The sequence below is a fragment of the Amblyomma maculatum genome, chromosome 4, assembly GCF_055883805.1.
Source record: "Amblyomma maculatum isolate TAMU_Amacu chromosome 4, ASM5588380v1, whole genome shotgun sequence".
NCBI classification, from domain to species: Eukaryota; Metazoa; Arthropoda; class Arachnida; order Ixodida; family Ixodidae; genus Amblyomma; species Amblyomma maculatum.
In genome coordinates, this window is record NC_139347.1 from 6,178,736 (window position 1) to 6,199,924 (window position 21,189).

The 21,189-nt window shown below is 47.4% G+C and overlaps 1 protein-coding gene across 1 annotated transcript in view; it reads right to left on the bottom strand.

Moving 5' to 3' along the window:
* Positions 1-21,189, bottom strand: part of LOC146190241 (uncharacterized) — a 28,376-nt gene that overhangs the window by 992 nt on the left and 6,195 nt on the right. The window contains exons 4-5 of the mRNA XM_084599754.1: positions 20,779-20,880; positions 6,171-6,224 (exon numbers count right to left, since the gene is read on the bottom strand). Coding sequence (XP_084455880.1) covers positions 6,171-6,224; positions 20,779-20,880 — 156 coding nt within the window. The remainder of the gene's footprint in view (positions 1-6,170; positions 6,225-20,778; positions 20,881-21,189) is intronic.

Genomic DNA, 21,189 nt, shown 5'->3' on the forward strand with positions numbered 1-21,189 from the left:
AATCCTGCCGATTCAAGACAGCTCATTCTAGTGAAATACAATCCAACCAATCCTGTCCAATTCAACCCAAACCTGTCCAATCCAAAACAGACCAATCGAATCCAATCCAAGTTCAAAATAACTTCACGATGTGGAGGCCCATCCACTCCCCTAGGAAGACCCTAGGGGGCCTCCAAGGGGGCCCCGCAGGGGGAAGTCTTTCGCAAAGCGTGCCAGACGGATTACTCGAGCTTGCTGCTCCAGCTCCAGAAGAGGGCATCCCAGGTTTATTTCTCTCCGCTTCCATCAATATGCCCATGAGAATCAAGGCATTCCCAAATGAGATGATCGATTGGCTATTATCCCGTATTTGGTGCAGAACTTTGGAGGTTCCTCTCCCTCCCCTTATAGATAAGATGGAAAGAATCGGTTTGTTTGTAATTTTCTCCAGTCTGTGACCCAATGCAAGGTAATCTAGTAAAGCCCAATGCGCCGCTGACTATCCTATCATCACTACCATCATCCTCACGCTAGAGGAGGAGAATTAAGATGCGCTACTCACTATGTCCAGCGATGCTGTTGTTTCATTAAAGACGAGACATATTCTTCTGGTTGCTTCTTGATTGCCAGACGGCGCGGTGAGCGCACGGCGTCTGCCAGCTGCGGCGGTTGCTAGGCAACGGCTCTGTGCCTCCCGCCCCGCGAAACTCCTTTTCGTGGCCAATGTAGCTTCCTCTACAAAAACGCCAGGTGATCGACATTATTCCAGACCCGCTAAACATGGCGCCTGACATGTATGTCTTCACGACGATCGACCCCACACAATACATTACAATGCGAGAACATTACTAGGTACATTAACCGAATTTCCGACAACGATCATTGTTGTCCCTTTGAGGGTAGCATAAGACATTCATCACTCCGTCTATAAGAGAGGCGCACGCGGCTCCGACCACCTAAACTGGACAACGCCTCTCTATTCCTTCGTGACGTCATCGCACTGCTGCCTGAACGCTCGCAGGACATGCGCGTTCGATCTTGCCCTGAAGCCTTCATGGAACGGATATTTTTTATTTATTTTTTATTTTTTATAGAATGGGAAAGGAGCGGTCACTGTCTCACTTGTTTTCTGTGGACACCGCGACCGCGCCGTAAGAGAAGGGAGGAAGGTGGGTGAAGGTGGAAAGAGAGAAGGCGGAGCCGCAGTGGAGGGCTACGGAGTAATTTCGACCACCTGGGGATCAACATGCGCTGACATCGCACAGCACACGGACGCCTCTTCGTTTCGCCTCCATCGAAACGCAGCCGCCGAGGTCGGGTTCAAACCCGGGTGCTCCGGCACAGTAGTCGGGCGTCTTACCACTGACCTACAGTAACAGCATTGTAGAACGCAGAGCAAAACAGAGGGGCGTCCGTGTGCTGTGCGATGTCAGTGAAAGTTAAAGAACCCCAGGTGGTCAAAATTTTAGGAGTCCTCCACTACAGCGTCTCTCATAGCCTGAGCTTCTTTAGGACGTAAAACTTTAAAAACCCAACCCGAAACATATAAATAAATATAAGTTAGTTTACAGGAAAGGAAAGGAGAAGTGTATGTCTTACTTCTCTTCGGGCCCCTGAACTGCACCATAGACTCGGTGGTGGCGCTACGAAACATGTGGGAAGACGAGGTGGGGAGGAATAGGAAATGTGCCCCCCTAGTGACGTCATCTGACGGATTCGCCTGTGCCTGCCTGTGGAGATGAGGGGCCTCCCAAAAGCGCTAAGCAACATCGAGGGGCTCAAGTTCAGCATGTACGTGGACGGCATCAATCTCTGGATAAACGAGGGGAGTAATGCGAGCATAAACAGACGACTGCAGTCAATGGCAAACACATTAGTGGACTACGCGGCCAGTAAAAGGCTTTCCTGCTCACCGCAGAAATCAGAACTACTAGTCTAGAACCCAAAATCGTTGAGATGTAAGCAAATCGCAGAATTCGATAACAAAGTGGAAGGAATGTCCGTACCAAAGGTTGACCAAATACGAATCCTAGGACGACACATTCAAGAGAACGGATGCAACGACGGGATACAAAATAAATTAGAAGGCTACGCCACACAGGTATATTCAGGAGAATAACTTTGATGGGCCGAGGCTTGCAAGAAGCTCGATCAAACTTATGCAGACATATGTGATAAGCCGGATAAGCTGCCATATTTAAACCTCAGAGCAGAGGAAAAAAATAAAACTAGAAGCACTTATTATACAATGCATAAAGAGGGTCCAGGGCCTACCAATGAGTACATCCACAGATAAGCGGAGGCAGTCAGAGTGTGGCAACTCGAAAGGCTAAGCCAGACAACTACAGGAAGAGCCATTCTAAATATGGTAGGCCTGCAGACAGACGGAGGGATGCAACAAAACTCTAGCATCCCACAGATATACCGAGAAAACCTAATTATTTCCCCCTTCCTGGAAACATACACCCGATATACAACGCGGAAAAGAGGCAAAATAGACTAGAAGCACTCAAACAAGCGCTTCAAGCCACTGGGCAGTATGACAGTTGCATACGTAGATACGGCGAGTGGGCAGTCGGGTGCAGCGGTAGCCTTGGTAGTCGACGGCCAAGGGGCTCCGGTATCGGCAGCCACTATCAGAAGCCGCAACACCGAAACAGCTGATGAAATTGCAATATCACTAGGTTGCGAACTCAAAAATTATAATTAGTGATAGCAAAACAGCCATCTACAATTGCGGAAAGGGCAGGATTGCAGCGGAAGCGGTGAGAATCCTGATCGCAAAATAGATGAATAGAAAAGTCAGTTTAATATGGACTCCAGCGCACGCGTCTGTTTCTGGTTACGAGGCGGCACACGAATTAGCCTGAGCTGTCTACTTCCGGGCAACCGCGGAGTTACCCAATTTGCCAGAACATGGATGAACGTCTGTTAAATTATACAGAAATAGTCGAAAATTATAGACAAAGTAGAAAACGGGGGCCACCATCGGATAAAAGCCTGGGTAACAAAGAGGCGACCATATGGTGGCGTCTAAAGGCACCCGGTCTGGGCCTATCACGTCCAGAAAGATAAGATTCAGGACAATAAACATAAACAATGTTGGGAGAGAGGGACCCTCAATCACTTAATCCGGGAATGCGCTAGCTCCCCAGGGGCTAAGACAAAAATAAATAGGAGATAAGCCTGGAAAACGCTTCTGAGGAGCGAGGTGCCAACTTTGCAGAAGCAAGCCATCCGCCTGGCAGAAGAGGCCGCAAGGAACCAAGACCTCATTGCCTGCCTCTTATCGCAGAGGTCCCAGCCCCCGTCCCTTAGGCCTGCGTGGAGCGGGCAGGGAGTAGGGGACCTCCATTCTGGTGGAAATAAAAGTTGTTCACACACACACACACACACACACACACACACACACACACACACACACACACACACACACACACACACACACACACACACACACACACACACACACACACACACACACACACACACACACACACACACACACACACACACACACACACACACACACACACACACACACACACACACACACACACACACACACACACACACACACACACACACACACACACACACACACACACACACACACACACACACACACACACACACACACACACACACACACACACACACACACACACACACACACACACACACACACACACACACACACACACACACACACACACACACACACACACACACACACACACACACACACACACACACACACACACACACTGTCTGTGCCTCGGGAAAGCCGCCGCAACGATGCTTCAAGGCTAAGCGCGGTGCATATATCAGAGGCCCAGTGCGGCAGTGTTGCCGCCAAAGAAATGTTGAAGCGACCAGAGTGGTCGCTTCCCCATTTTCTTATAAGGGAAAATAAACAATCAGAACACTGTAATTCGTCTCCACAAAATTCCCCTCACGCGCTGCTGTGGGGCAGTGTTAGGACGCTCGACTACTGTGCCCCAGGATGCGGGATCGAATCCCGGCAGCGGCTTTTCGATAGAGGCGAAACGCAAGGCGCCCGAGTGCTGTGCGATGTCAGTTTACGTTAAAAAACCCTAGGTGGTAGAAATTTCTGGAGCCCTCCCCTGGGGCGTCTCCATAGCCTGAGTCGTTTTGGAACGTTAAATCTCTTAAACCTAAACCAAACCATAAAACTGCTGTTCGAAGTGCCCGGCGTGTGGCGGTATTCGTTAACAAACCACGCACACAAACTATCCATAGCAGAAGGAACATTAACAAGATTCGGCCACGCATAAATAAATGCCGGTGCAATCCAACACAAATGCAACATACGTCTGCCTGAAGAACTTTTAATTCCTTATATCATTTCATGATTGGCACACAAAAAATTCTTAGCCGCAACGGGCAACTTTTCAAAGAGCCATAATTTTCTTCTTGACCTTGTTCCTTTTATTTTTGTTTAAGATATCAAAAATGATGTTGACAGCGCCCGTAATTACATGTTCAAGCTTATTCGCTCTACAATTAACTTTCCCATAAAATAGGCTGCAACTACAACGGTAGGTAATTCAGGACATAAGCAATAGTTTTCAAACGGTAGCCTTTAATGGCTCACGCTCGCGGATCGTGTCCGTCCGTCCGTAACGATTTCGTTACGTGCGAGGCGGTAGCTGGCAGCTGACATGGCCGAACGCTAAATGGACGTAGGGCTTCCTGATATTGCGTTTGGCAGGAGCTGCCAACTCGAGACTCTTCTTTCATATCGAAGGGTCATATCATAAACAGCCTGCCAAGACCCTTGCATTCACGTTATCCCTAGGCCACGCAGGCGCGTTCATACGGTTCGGTTAAAACGGGGTTTTATATGTCGGCTGGTAGCTTACGCTATCGCGTCTTCTCGAAGGCGGGAGTGAAAACAGAGAAAGAGGTGCCGCAGTGGATGGTTTCGGACCACCGCTCAATAGAGGCTTTCGCCTCATCGCAGTTTGTGATCCAAAGTGCCTCCTGGAATTTGTTTATTAACTAGTGATATAGTTGCGATGTATTCAGGGTTTTTGTTTTTCTTTTTATTGAGAGATATGCATTACAACAATGGGTGCTGGGTAAATTGGTAGTTAAGAAGGTCCCAAAGCGAAGCTATCAGGGGGCCTCCTACATTGCAGACACCAATCAAATAAAGAACGAAACTGCGAGGTCATTACTTTAAGTGTAGAAATACGTTTCCGTGATGCATACCCTTAAAGTAAATGAACACGCAAGGAAGCAGGCAAGAGCCCTTTGGAGAAACAGACGAAAGTAAAATTTCTTGAAAGTGTAGAATGGGTGAAAGAAAGCAGCACAGAGAGAAATTCACGGAGACCAAGGCTACCTTTCAAGGATACTGCCCTTAGTTGCTTTAACATCTGCTCTGCATCATTGACAGCATGTCCAGCTCATTCGTGACAAAATTATTAAGCAAGCTGACAGACTTCCATTTTGCAAATTTTGTTCTTAAAATACATACAAGCTTTTGTTGACCCATTTGTTTGAGAGAGGAATGCTATGAGCAAAAGAAGGATAAAGAGTTAGGGTAACCGTATCTTGGAACTGTATTTCTCTTGGAGAACCGCAACAATTGCCTATAGAGTTCCAGGGTTAAGAAACGCCATAATTTAAATATTTCCCCATTCTTCTCTTCGGTAGCCAACCAGCGTATCCTGTTTGGCAACAAACAAGATAAGTAACAAACACAGTGTAGTGCCCACATCCGAGGCATTTGAGGTATAATGCCTCGGATGTGTTAGCCATCTCATGGACTTCCTTCTCGCGTAGCAAGTCCTGGCGGAGCTGGCGCAGTTGCTGCCCAACGGGGCCCCTCCCCCGCCTGCTACGAACTGGCCTCTTACTCCCCGTTTCCTAATGGCGGTAACTTTGTACATTTAGAGATTATAGCCCAGAATTAAGAACGAGAGAGAAATACCTTTGCAAAGGAATGATGCCTGTAAGATACAGAAAAATACAGGAGCAGGCGATGGCAAGCTTCTCACAAATCGGAGCCACACATTAGCGGTAACATGCCTGAGTCAAAAGAATACACATAACTGGCTGTTTCCTTGAATACAGTGTAACCTCGCCAGCGATCTTAGAGCTTATCAACTTAGTTCCACGAAATCGGTAAAACCAGTCCAGCGAAGCGATCTCTCACGTACCTTGAATAGCAGACGAAATGTGACGTAAATCATGAGAACAGCAGTTTGTTCAGCCTGAAGAAGATAGAAGAAAAGAGTCGCTTTTACCCACAATCTGCGCTCTTGGGAACTGTCCCCTTTCACCAGTGAGTAACCGCTTTTTTTTTTAAAGGAGATGCACACACATGTTTACATGAGTTTGACCCTTTTTGCTTGCAGTACTACTGAAAACTTCCAAATACATTCCATCTACATCTGAGAAAAAAAGGCATAATAATGTCGAATAAGAGATCTAAAAGATAAGATTGATGGGTTTTGTGAGTAAGCTCCACTACGTCATGTGTCCCGAGGTCATTCATCCGTGTCGATGTGACCTTGAACACGCTTGTAGCAATGGAAATGGAAATCGGCATTTAGGGCAAAAAGCCGCCGAAACTGCCACACTTCTCCGTCAACACCTGTACCGCTCCTTAAGGAAAGGAAGTAAGTTGATATTTAAAGAAAAAAAATAGAACGAGGTGCCTTACTGGAGGACTCTAGAATAGTTTCAACCATCTGGGGATCTTTAACGTGCACTGACATTGCACAGAACAGGGATGCCTTTACGTTTTGCTCCAGCGAGACCCGGACGCCCCGGTCAGATTAGAACCCGGCTACCCAGATGGTCAAACGTATTCTGCATTCCTTGTTATGACACCTCTTTCTATGTCCTTTCACTCCCGCTCCGCCGCGGTGCCGCAGTGGTTATAACGCCTGTCTGCCACCGAATTTTTATCTGTTGTAGGCCGCCATTACACCCGCTACCGTTTCGGTGGTGGATGGCGGCTGTTGCGGCGTGCGTATTTCTCTTCCTTTTCTTTTTCTTCTCTATTTTCTCTTCTGTACGCACGAGGCTGCAGAGGTGACTCAGCTACAGAGCCACCAGCAGGCCCGTGCATTTTCTTTTCCTTCTTCCTTCAGTTGCAACAACAACAACGACGTGCGGCAAGCCGAATCCAGCGTAACGGATCGGCAAAAGGAGACAGAATTGAGCAGAACAGTGCGTCTGAGACCTCATGTGTAGCACGATCACTTGATGCGGCTATACCATGGCAACCATTCTCCAAGCAGCAGAACACATGGCGTCGAGAGAATACGTATTCCTGAATGAAGAGATGGTGCCAGAAGGCTGGTTGAAAACTAGTTAGGAGAGCGGCGCCGTGGCATTCCCTGTTTTGTCGGCTAGGGCACAGTGGTACCTGGTTACACTCGTCACCACATGTAGGGCGAGGGATGATTAGGATTAGGGGAGATAGGCGGAAGGGTCCATGGCGTGAGCCACCATGGCTTGAGCCCAAGGTGCCGACGTCGATTCTTGGGACTGAGGAAGCAATAAATAACCTAGCTTCTTCGTGCCCTTCAAATGGCGGAAACAGCTCCGGGCCAGCAAAACGCTGGATTCGCCGGTCATTTCAAGATCGTTCGGCTATGCTTCTACTTTTCTTGTTATTTTTTTTTGAAGCGAAAAGCTTCACCAAGCTAGTCAACTCCGAGTCTCGCATGTGCTCAGTCTTTGGCAGGAGCTGCCAACTCAGGTCGCTCTTTTCATACGAGAGGACCAGAATCAGCCTGCCAGAACGCTTTGCATTCCCTGGGGTTCTTTAACGTGCGCTTACATCGCACAGCACACGCGTGCCTTGCTTTTTGCCTCCATTGTAAAGCGGTCGCCGTAGCCGGGATTCGAATCCGCGTCCTTGGACGCAGCAGTCGTGTGCCCTAACCACTGCACCACCATGGCGGGGCCATTGTACCGGAGAACCGGGGTTCGAGCCCGAACTCTGGCGGCTGCTTTTCGTTGGATACAATTACATTCCTTAAAATAGCGTCCGCGATCATCTGTTTCCTATTCACATTACCCCTAGAATACGCAGGCACGTCCATACGGCTTAGTTAAAGCGGGACTTTATATGTGGGCTGGCAGCTTACGCTCTCGCGTCATACCCTTAAAGGCTGAGGTTAAGTGTCCTCAATAACGTAACGCCCAGCACTGATAGGGTGGGATAGGGGAATAGTGTAGCAGGCAAAAGAAGCTTTCGCTTCCATCAGAGTTTAACCAGAGCTAAACCACAGCAATTTTTTTGGCTGTGGCCTTGTTTTTGTAATGGCAAGCGGTGTAGGAAAGAAGGAAAGAATAGCTCTTGGTTGGTTGGTTCATAGGAAGGGAAAGGCGCAGTATCTGTCACACTTGCTCTGTGGACACCTGAACCGCGCCGTAAGGGAAGGGATGAAGGTGGGAGTGAAAGTGGATAGAGAGAAAGGGGGGTCGTAGTGGAGGGCTACGGAGTAATTTCGACCACCTGGGGATCTTTAACGTGCGCTGACATCGCACAGCACACGGACGCCACTTCGTTTCGCCTCCATCGAAACGCAGCCGCCGAGGCCGGGATTCGATCCCGGGAACTCCGGCACAGTAGTCGGGCGTCTTACCACTGCACCACCCCGGCGGGGCAAAGAATAGCTCTCTGTGACGGAATTTGGCGGGAAGACGAAAGTGTGTGCTTCGCGTCTGGAGAAGCTGTCTTGATTACTAGCTTTACTTAGTGTTTGCATGGATGGAAACTAGAAAGTAATTTAAAAGTAAATGAAGTACTCAATATGAGTAATTGTAATGTAATTTCATTAATTTTGGGAGCAATGATGAGTAATGTAATTTAATTACTTTTCTGCCGTTTTCAGCAAAATAATCAGCAATGTAATTTAATTTCTTTTCAAAAGTAATTTTGCCATGTATAACGGTTTCCATGAAGGCGACACGGAGTGCTGTGCGAAATCAGTGCACGTTAAAGAGCCCCAGGTGGCCGAAAGCTTCAAAGTCCTCCACTACGGCCTCTGTCATTGAATAATAATGCATAATAATTGGTTCACCGGAAAGGAAAGGCGTGGTATCTATCAAAATTGTGGCGTGGACACCTGAACGGGCCGTAAGGGAAGGGAGGAAGGTGGATCTGAGAGCGGAGAGGGAGAAAGCGGTGCCATAGAGGGGGCTGAGGAGTAATTTCGACGCGGGTACAGGTGGGTCGCCGCCGCTTGCGGCGTGGGCTGGCCTGCCACCGAAGTTTTGTCTGTTGTAGGCCGTCATTGCACCCGCCACCGCTTTGGTAGTGGACGACCGCTGTTGTTCCGGCGCGCGTCTTTCTCTCGCTCTTCCTTTTCTTCTCTATTTTCTCTTCTGTGTGCACGAGGCAGCGGTGGTGGCTCAGCTACAGAGCCAGTAGCAGGCCCGTGCATTTTCTTTTCCTTCTTCGTACAGCCACAACAACCACAACAACGACTGAGTTATAGGAAGGGAAAGGGGCGGTAACTGTCTCGCTTGTATTCTGTGGACACCTCAACCGCGTCATAAGGAAGGGAGTAAGGTGGAGTGAAGGTGGAAAGAGAAAGAGGAGCCGTAGTGGATGGCTTCGGAGTAATTTCGACCACCTGGGGATCTTAACGTGCGCTGACATCGCACAGCACACGGACGCCTCTTCGTTTCGCCTCAATCTAAACGCAGCCGCCGAAGTCGGGTTCGAGCCCCGGTACTCCGGCACAGTAGTCGGGCGTCTTACCACTGCACCACCCGGCGGGGCCCACAACAACGACTACCTTGCGATATTTAAGGTGCACTGACAACGCACAGCACGTGGACGCAGCCGCCGGCGGTCGGGTTCGACCCCGGGAACTCCGGCCATTAGTCGGGCATCTTAACCACTGCACCACCGCGGCGTCACGTGGTGGTGACAAGGTCGATGACACAAATGAACAGTCGGTGATTGCACTGAAGAAACTCATTATTGGGCTGACTTGCGCGAGCAAAAGAACTAACTCGGCGGCGGCGATAGCAACAAACGTGCTCGTCTATCGTCGAACAAAGAATGCCCGTCGAACTCGTCAACGCTCAATTTAAAGGCTGCTCAGAACAATCTAGATAACTTCGCAACTGCTACAAGCACAAGCTGGAAGGAACATTCTAGAAAGACACACGAGTGGCCGGAATCTTCGAGACAGATCTCGGTGCATCTTGCGCTACAACGAAACTGATAAAGGTGCGTCTCGCGACATCGAGCATTAACAAACAAAGACTACAGAACTGTTACGCGATCCAGAATCAGAGTGATAAGGCCGCATGCCGGCGGCTGTTAAAAAAACCAACAAATACAGTTTTGAAGGTTTCACGACACTATAACCAAACCAAAAAAAATCTTTCACTTTTCTTCCCTCCCTTGGAGCGCGGTTCATGTGTTCATATGGTGTCTCGATTCCAGCACAGCGCCGTCCAAGGTGGTGGCACCCTTTGACCGGCGTCGCGCCGCCGTTTACTTTGCGCATGCCGTCTTGGGGCAAGTCCCTGCTTGTGGCGCAAGGAGCGCTGCTGTGTAGTACTATAACATTTTGCGTACTGCACCGTCGCTACATTACATTACACTAGTCGCGAAGATTAGCACTACTCTGTACCGGCTTGTTAAAAATTATAAGCCACTGCAGAAACTGCTTTCGGACAATGCGAAAGCGGTTTTTTTTTTTACTTTTTTAATGTGCTTATTTTATTTTATATTATTTCACATTTTGTGTATTTATTGCATTTTTAGTTATTTGATATATATTTTATTGTTTGTTGTTTTATTATCGTTAGGTGTCATCATCATCATTATTTACTATTAATATTAATTATCATTATATGCCTTTGCATAGCCTGCTTTAACAATAGTAATCGGTTAAGAAAAAATTTGAAGGACGCTTAAGCTTCGCCTTCAAGAGTGGAACGCGACAGCGTTATTGCACCTCGTTCGCACCACCCACTCATTCGCTCGGTATGCTCTTGAGTCACACAAAGACAGTTTTCATACTCAACACTTCTAAGTGCACTGTACAACTTTTTTGTAATTATTTGTTCAAACAAGTGCTTCTCACAATCTACATTATCACAGTGTGTTGTGCACACTACAACGTTTCTTGCTCCCGTGTTCCTTTAGCGTTCACACTAAAGCGAGCGCGCAAGGCCCTGCAATACAACACCCGTCGACCTGCCAAGGAGTGTAAGACAATGCGCTACGGCGCAACAATCACTGATGAGGCGCCCCGCGTCGGACTTTGCACTCACGAATCACGCGGTGAGCGCCGAGCAACGCAGCGTTCGGCGCGGCAACGAAACGTGCGCCTGAGCAAGCGGAACGAACCGAAGAACTCGGTGTCTCGGAGGGAGAAAGCCGGGCAGCGACGCGCCATGAAGGCGGACGCGATCATGGGGCTAACGCCTTGATGGGATCGTCCTCTATCTCGCTTGGGAGCACCACGCAGAAGCATGATTCCTCGGAAGCAGCTCGGCACACATCGCAGGGGACACTTTCCCAGCAGAAGCGCTACGGCGCAGCGATCACGTCAGAGGCGTCCGGCATCAGACGCTGCACCTAGCAATCGCGCTGTGAGCGGAAAGAGGAGCCGCGTCGCCTAAACACCACTGTTCGAGTGACGCACGCTGGATGTTGGAAGGGGAGAGAGCGAGAAAACATTAAACGCAAGGGTATTGGGACATCCCCGCACCGGTACCCGCCCGACCCGAAGGGGAGAAGCGGGTGAGCGAAGATAATCTAAAGAAAGGAAAGACGCTTGATTCTACAACCCGTGAGGGTGCACGGCGAAACGTCAGGGGCGAGTGGGGCGCCACGTGTCGGGGCAGCGCCGCACATTGCGAGGGGAGGTTCTTCTGTGTTTGCTGCAAGATGGCTCTGCATGTGCGCAGAGCGCAGAAGAAATGTAGCGGAAACGTACTTCGCTACTCGTGCAACTGCGACTTCTGTAAGTAACATGATCATAATTACCGATATGCACCGCCAGTATAACGTTCTACGGCACGTTTCTAAGGCAACACCGCATTCACTAGAAGCGCTTTTGTACCGCTTTCAAGCATCGAACTCGTGGCTGAGTGGTAGCGTCTCCGTCTCACACTCCGGAGACCCTGTTTCGTTTCCCACCCAGCCCATCTTGGAAGTTTCTTTTTATTTATGAAGTGCATGCGGGATTTATCGCTCACGGCCAACGCCGACGACACCGGCTTTTCTGCGACACGAGCTCCTTAACGCTATCGCGTTAAAATACACAGTATCTGTTGCGCCATCTTTCTGTGCCCCTGAGCCTCTAAAGAAAAGTAAATGCAAATTGGTTTACGGGAAAGGGGAAAGACGCACTGTCTGCCACACTCTCTGCGGACACCTGACCTCCCCGTGTCTTCGCTTGCCCCAAGGTGGCGCCATCGATGGCCCCTTCGAACCCGACCTCGGCGGTTGCCTTTCGAGGGAGGTGAAACTGAGGCGCTCGTGTGCTGTGCGAGCGCACCTTAAAGATCCCCAGGTGGTTGAAATTACTCCGTAGCCTTCCACTACGACTCCTCTTTCTCCCTTTCCACTTTCACTCCCAACTTCCTCCCTTCCCTTACGGCGCGGTTGAGGTGTCCACAGAAAACAAGTGAGACAGTTACAGCGCCTTTCCCTTCCTATAAATCAGTCAAATCAACCATCGAAGCGCCCCGCCAGGGTGGTGCAGTGGTAAGACGCCCGACTACTGTGCCGGAGTACCCGGGTTCGATCCCGACCTCGGCGGCTGCGTTTCGATGAAGGCGAAACGAAGAGGCGTCCGTGTGCTGTGCGATGGCAGCGCACGTTAAAGATCCCCAGGTGGTCGAAATTACTCCGCAGCCCTCCACTGCGGCTCCTCTTTCTCTCTATCCACTTTCACTCCCACCTTCCTCCCTTCCCTTACGGCGCTGTTCAGGTGTCCACAGCTGCAAGTGTGACAGATACTGCGCCTTTCCCTTCCTATGAACCCCCCCCCCCCCCCCCCCCCTTAACCATCGAAGGCCGGTGTCTCCATACTGTACGGCGGCGAGCTTTATGGAGACCCCCTAGTGTCAACTGAGGAGTGCGACAATCAGCGCGTCTTTCTTTTCCTGTTAACCTATGTACAATTGTTTTATTCCGCTATTTATTTTATAATTTTCGGTGGGTGGGTGGATGGATGGATGGATGGATGGATGGATGGATGGATGGATGGATGGATGGATGGATGGATGGATGGATGGATGGATGGATGGATGGATGGATGGATGGAATATTGGAGCGTCCCCTTTGAAACGGGGTCGTAGCAGTAGCTATCATGCTCATTTTTCTCCATATATCGTAATTATGGATTTAGAATGGTTAACTAAACCAACATTCTATTTATTAAATTTTGCTCCTACATTACAAACATTATGTCACTTCTCTGCTTTTAAGCCGCCAATCTTCCAGCCGTTTTTTGCTAGTTTCCACCGCCGGTTTATTCACCCGGCCACTGTTATCTCTAAACCACAGAGCTTCAGGAACAGTGATTGCGCCTGCATCAACCTCCGGATGGATACCATTGCATTCGAGTATAATATGGTCAATTGTTTCACTGGAGTTTCCACATACAGCACATGTGTCATCTCCATTGTTAAATTTCTTTTTGTAGCTGCGTGTTCTAAGGCACCCTGATCTAGCTTGGGAAGTAGGGCACTGCCTCTTGACTTATCAAAGAAGTTATCAAAAGTGGAAGCGAAAAACAAGGCGCCCTCTACTGTGCAATGTCAGTTGCTTGTTTGTTCTTTGTTGGGACTGGGGCAAAGAAAAAAATTAGGGCAAATGACACTCTCGTCTCAGAATGATGACAGCGATGCTGGGTACATATGGTTCGGCTACGTTATCCGTGATTATACTTCAAGATTCGTCATTTCCCACAGTCACCGCCAACCACATTATTTTGCGCCATGTGCTGGGGATTCAGATGTTCGCTCAGCCCGAGGCGCTCACGCTTGACATGACGCTTAATTGATATACAATGACGCCGGAGGGAGCTTGCAACGATCAGAGTCCCCTCCGCTTCCGGTCGTTTACCGCCGCTTTGTGAGCAGGCGAAGTGCAGACGGCATCCCGACTAAGAGCGCTGTGCCCGAGAACAAGTGGTGCGGCGCGCCGAACGAAATACGGGCGCCGGGTGCGTGGCCCCGTTGCATGGAGTTGGACGCTTTCGATCCAGCGCCACGTCTACGACCTTCTTTCACCATGTTTGACTATCCGTATAACTTTTGCTATCTTACTGCCTATCATAGATTGTACGCCTTGTTTATTTGCCTCAATGCATCAATGCATTGCATCAATGAATTCTTGGCTGAAAACAATGTGCTTACAGAGTTTCAGCATGGTTTCGAAAAGGGTTATTCGGCTGTAACACAACTGGTATCCGTAATTAATAATTTTGCGTTATCCCTCGACAATAATGGACAAATAGATTTAATATTTTTAGATTTCACCAAAGCGTTTGATAAGGTACCGCACGACAAATTAATATTTAAACTAAGAATGATTGGCATACCTGACATTTTTGTACACTGGATTGCTGCTTACCTCACTAAACGAACGCAGTACGTTAAAATTGGCGAATGCAGCTCGGCCATTTTTCTAGTCACGTCAGGGGTGCCCAAAGGTGGTGTTCTGGGTCCCCTGTTATTCCTGATATATAATAATGACATCGTGAATGTTGTGAGTTCAGGTGTTCAAATCAGACTGTTTTGTATAAAGATGTAACAACTCCACATGATCGCATTGTCCTTCAAAATGATTTAGGCAACATATTAAATTGGTGCAGTGAATGGGGGATGTTGATAAACCTTGACAAATCAGTATTCCTCCGTGTTACTCGTAAGAAAGCCCCGCTTGTTTTCTCTTACTCCCTTGGTTCTTCACCACTGCGCAGTACTAACAGCTACAAATACTTGGGTGTTACCTTAACTTCTACTCTGTCCTGGAACTTACATATTAACACTATCTGCTCCTCTGCCTTCCGCAAACTCTGTTTCTTGAGACACAAACTAAAAAATTCACCCCCTTCCGTAAAGTTACTCTCTTACATCTCTTTCATTAGACCTAAGCTAGAGTATGAATGCATAGCATGGGATCCTCACACTAAGTCAGATATCAAGCACCTTGAGAAAATACAAAGAAAATCAGTTCGGTTTATATTTAATAAATTCGCTAGGTTTGACTCACCCTCTCAAACGATGACAGATAATTCTATTCCCACACTTGAATCCCGCAGAAAACAGCTGAGGCTAGAATTCCTTTCTCTCCTGATAAATAACAAGCTTGCAATAAACCAGTCCCCTTATACATCTCCTGCATCAACACGCTATACGAGACATCATCCTGACTCTCTGACACCCTATTATGCTCGAACTAACACGTTTATGTTTTCCTTTTTCCCTCGCACAATATCAGATTGAAACACTAACTTACAGATGGCTACGCATTGCGATTAATGTTGTATAATTTCTTATTACTTTTCGTTGTTGTTCTTTGCTCTTTTTTGTACGCAACTATGCCCCTCTGCTTGGACCCAAGGGTCTGCAGTTTGTAATAAATAAATAAATTGGTTAATATTGGCTTTGTGTTTACACTTGTTGTAACGTTTTCTGTTTGCATACTCTTTGTACCTTACTCTTGTTCCTTTTAATTCTTACCTTGTGTCCTCCCTGCTGGTAATTGAATGATTTTTAGGTATTTTTCGCACTCTCCTGATTCACCAATGGACCGACACATGTGAACCCTACATGGGCAGACCAAGACCAGCCTAACAATTTCCGTTGTTTATCACTGGCTCTGAGGTCAAATGTTAGTATAAAGCGGCCCCTGTGCCTCCACGATTACGCCTGGCAGCCGTTGACTGAGCAGTTTGGGACATCATTTCGGTCTGTAGTCGTCATTAGACCCCCCAGTATCAACGAACACTCAGCCATCAGTACGTGCAAGTGTTTATTTTAGTACTGTAATTCATTCGTGTTGAATTTGGCCATGGATATTTGCAATCGCTTCAACCATGCTCCCTTTTACTACGCCTACGTGATTTGCCCACCACAGACAAGGCTTCGGTGGCGGTGGGCGGACAAACCACGCACGCCGCCTTCGAACTCTGTCGAAGCAAGTCTAACGCGACGGCGGGCTTCAGAACGGTAAGGTAAGCACCTTCAGGACCGCGTTCAAGACCGCAAAGTGCGTCATCGTCGACAAAATCAGTATGATGTCGGCGGACAAGCGCGACGCGATCAACGTGCTCCTTTTATTAACCACGGGGTTACGTCGCGCCCAGTAGGGCATCTGTGGTTGTATTGGATGTCGTCCGTTTCGTCAGGGGGCGCCAGGCGTCCATGGGTGATGTCATTACTGCGACTACATGCGGCTGCGCACGATCCCCGGAAAAACCTCCGGCTGAAAGCAGCATCGCTGTTAATAAAGGAAAGTACGCGGGCCTACCAACAGGCTCTATAGCTGAGTAACCATTGCTGCTTCGAGCGAACAAAGAAAGAAAGAAAGAAAGAAAGAAAGAAAGAAAGAAAGAAAGAAAGAAAGAAAGAAAGAAAGAAAGAAAGAAAGAAAGAAAGAAAGAAAGAAAGAAAGAAAGAAAGAAAGAAAGAAAGAAAGAAAGAATCCGCCATAGAAGTGAGGGAAGTGCAACGACAGCATGCCCAACACATACAGATACACCAATAGCAAGGAGCCTCCACCGCAAAGGGCGAAGCCAAAGCCCCGGGATTCCGGGAGCGGTAAAATAATCTTAGGTGGTCTAAAGAAAAATCTACTGCGTAGTTAACTCCGGAGTCTCTCACAGCCTGAGTCTGTTAGGGACATTAAACTCCATAAGCCAAACTAAATCATTTGCTATAAATTCGAGAGGCACGTTAAACATCCCCAAGAGGTCAAAATTACTCCGCACCCTTCCACTATGACTCCTCTTTCTCTCTTCCTTTCTTTCTTTCCACTTTCATTTACACCTTCTTTACGGAGCGATTCAGGTGTCCAAACTAAATTTACGTTAGATACAGCGTTTTGCTTCCCTGTAAACCGATTTATTTATTTAGTTATTTTGTTTACAGCAAAGGAAAGGAACAGTGTATGTCGCGTTTTCCGTGAACAGTTGAACCACGCCGTAAAGGAATGGTTTGGTTTGGTTTGTGGGGTTTAACGTCCCAAAGCGACTGAGGCTATGAGAGACGCCGTAGTGGAGGGCTACGGAGTAATTTCGACCACCTGGGGATCTTTAGCGTGCACTGACATCGCACAGCACACGGACGCCACTTCGTTTAGGCTACTCTTGGGAGAAAGAAAGGCGCAACATCCGTCCTCACTCAGAGCTATTCGGACCCAGCAACGCAAAATCCGAAACCCAAGTTGTAGAGCTTACTCTCAAAAACCCAGTAAATCGTGAGGCACGAACCGTCACCCACGAACACGACTAAAGAAAATGACCAGGTGCTGGCCAGCTCCAAAAGCTCAATATTTAAACATGAAATGCTTCTCTATCTTGACACGAGGGCCTTCTTGAAAGAGCGCTTACCGTGAGTCGGTTGGCTTCGGCACCTGCGACTGCTCCTTGGTAGTCAACCACCTGCGATATACGTTCTTCTTGTATTAACCTGAATATCTAGTGACATTACAGTACATATTCGATGCTTGTCGGGATCCTTGACTGCCCAAACCCTTCTTACGAGACAAAAAATAATGGACCCCTGCGTTTTATGCCATTCAGCGCAAAAGCGCAAGCTGCTGCGCTAGAGTGGTCTAGGAGTTTTACAGGAACGAGCCCATCTATATGGATCCGGTTGCGCCGTGAGGACAGCCGTGAAATTTGAGGTTCAGTGGAAGCAGCGGAGGCCAACTAGAAACGAGAACACCGCAGCTGCAACCGTGTTGCTTAAAGGATGCAATGTGCGGATGGGGGAGTGGCCAAATAATTCAAGCTTCTACACAAAATGCACCTTAACGGCTGCCGAGGAGTTTTTTAAGGTGTCTCGCCAAAATAGGTGGAAGTACGTCATGTTTTTAAGTCCCCATATATTCTCCGCTTTAAACGGTTATAGCCAGATACATTTCTGCATTTCTATATTGTCGCGTGAAGGCGACAGTACCGTGCGCCTAGATCAGACAGGGGTAGTAGCACTGAAACCGACTCTTTACTGGGCTGACTTGCACCCGCAGAAGAACTTAGCGATTCGGTGGCGGCGATAGCAACACGCAGGCACGTCGGCCATCGAACAGCGAATGCCTGTTGCACTCATCAGTGCTCAGTTTAAGGCGTAGGAAGAAGCATCCATATAAAAACGGAAAAGATGACCACAGCAACCTGGAACATTTTGAAAACGGACGCGAGTGCCTGGAATCATTGGGGATGCCTCTCAGCGCGTCTTGCGCGACCAAAAGAAATGATAAAGCCGCATATCCCGACAACGAGCACGAACAAAGAGTACAAAATCATTACGTGCGCTACAAGCACAGTGATAAGGTCGACGCATTCTGGGGGCTGTTGAAAAACAACAGATAAGCATTTGAATGGTTCGCGGCAATACCATTGAAAGCAGCCATGATGCCCCCCTTGTGTACTGAAAGCTGCCGTTATATATATATATATATATATATATATATATATATATATATATATATATATATATATATATATATATATATATATATATATATATATAACCTGTGTGTATGCATGTATGTATAGTTGATCACATTACCTCATTCGCCTGTTTCTTCCGTGCACGAATATACTCAGAGTCGTTGTAAAAGGGTGGCTCTGTTGTGGTCGTAGGCTTCGATGTTGTCGGCGCTGGGGAAGTACCGTACATCTTGCGATATAACTGAAACGAAGTTGTAAGGACACCAGGGTAAGAAAGTGGTGTTAAAAGCTAGAAACGCTGTTCCTAGTACCCCCAGTTGAGAGCAAATTGGTCTAGTTCATGACTTTAGTCCAACCTGCGCCGAACTTAACAATTATGCTAAACACAAAGACGGCATTGGGCATTCCAGTTCTGCACAACTTGAGCTATACTTAGTTATTTGTAAAAAAAAAAAAAAAACATTCAGCGCAAATAATAGACAACTACCTGCTTTATTAACCATTTAATCTATTTATCATTAGGCCGGAGCCTACAGTTGAACGTAGGTAATGTCAAACCAAGCGTGGAAGTTCTAACTATACCAACAAGTTTTATTTATTTGCTCTAGAACCTGTTACAGAACGTTCGCCGCATTTGTATCTACCCTCCGCAAACATCGCTTTCCCTAGATTGCCGAAATTTTCTATTAGATTCATCGTCTTTTTACCCAAAAGTAAGAAAATAAAAAACATTCGACTGAGTTGTTCCTGGGGCAAGCAGGTGACAGCATTGGATCGTATGTAGAAAATTTCTTGAATTGAGGGCGTTCAACAAATTGCTGTGTGCATGAACATCTAAGTTAAATACATGCAACACTTCTAGTTACGTGGCTGGTATCTGTAGAATGTCGCCGCTTAAGTTAATCATTGAGCTGTTCATCTTTTAATGCAGGGCATATTTACTTACGTCTAAAGACTTTTCTGCCGACTCCGTGGTCGTTATAACGTACGGTTCTATCGCAAGGGCCTGTAAGTGACAGAATGTATAAAAAATCAAAACACTATGGACTGCTTACACGCTCATTACCGCGATAGCAACTGAAAAGCGGTTTCTGAAGTATACCAACCTGACGGCTCGCTTTATAGCCGATTACATTGAAGTAATGCGCAAATGTCCGTCCTCAGTCCGATTTTGGGACTTCTAAGCTAGCGGCAAAGCTTAGAGATAGGGCAGCGCACCGAGCTACGTAACAGAAAAAAAGAGGACGAGGGAAACGCGATCAGGCTACAAGAGAGTGGCTAAGAATTGAGAAGGCACATTACTATATATCAGCATAAATTTAGATAACGAACTGAATTTGAGCTGAAAAAAAAATGATATGGCAAATATACAAGCAATCATTTTCCTTGAGCGACGCAATGAGCTGTAACTAAACAAAGCGATCAAAGCGGCAAAGGAAAATTGTGGCGCAGCTTGACATTCGTAAAACTGCTGTGACACGGTGGCCATGGTCGGCGGAAAACTAGCCCAAATGCCTATGAGTGGAAGAGGCCTTTCAGTTGTAGCAGAGGAAGATTGGTTAAACCAATGCCGGGTGTGACGATGACGACGACGATGATGATGATGATGATGATAAAATGAATAAAATAGGCACCGTGCAATGCGAATTCGACGAAGCTTTTTTTTCTTTGTGATAAGTGCTAACGACAGCATTCACTGCCTGCACATACAAGTGGCCATTCATGAGGTAATTTAAAGCCCCATCCTGGGTGCCTGTTTATGCTTTATATCTAAAAAAAAAGGGGGGGGGGGGAGATTTGATTAAGATTAGAGTGTGTATTGGGTACGTGCGTAAAGCAGGCGTGAGTCCATAGACTCCCGTGCGACAGTAAGCGATACATATTCGATGCTGACAGTCAGTCCAATACATTCACGAAGTTTCTTTGCAGTACCTATAAACTGTGTCAAAAACGAACGGTATTCAGTACATCGGAAGGCATTCACCACGACACTCTCGCCTTTCTACGTTATTTCCCTGATCTAGCAGACACTGATATATATAATTACCTTGAACAACACAGGAAATAGATTGCGTGTAATGGGGAAGCTATCTTTGAGTACTTGTTGCCCGCTAGTTAAGGACAAGTGTGTGGACGGTGCTCTTACGTCCATAATGGTCATGTTCGCCGAGGCGATACCGATGGCTGCGTCCAGGGAACAGTCGATGATGCCCCACAACCACGCACTCAGTATCAACCCGGGGTGGTGCTACAAAGGACAAGAGTAGAACGATGAGGTTTCAAATGTGGCAGTCGATGTGTGGCCAATCTTCAGAGAAGGCGCTTAGGGCAATGTCTTATGCTCGGTGCATCGCAAAGTAAGGGACAGGCAAAAGGGATCGGCCGTTAGTCCAAAAGTTCTGAAGCTGCTCCTATAGAGGGCACATTTGGGTTTAAATTTAAATTCAAATATTCCTTTGTGAGCTCAATTACGCACAGCATAACACAGTCGTTTCAGTGAAATCTGTAGAAGTAGCAGTAGCAGAAGTTTTAACAGCAGAGCATGGGATTAGTAAGC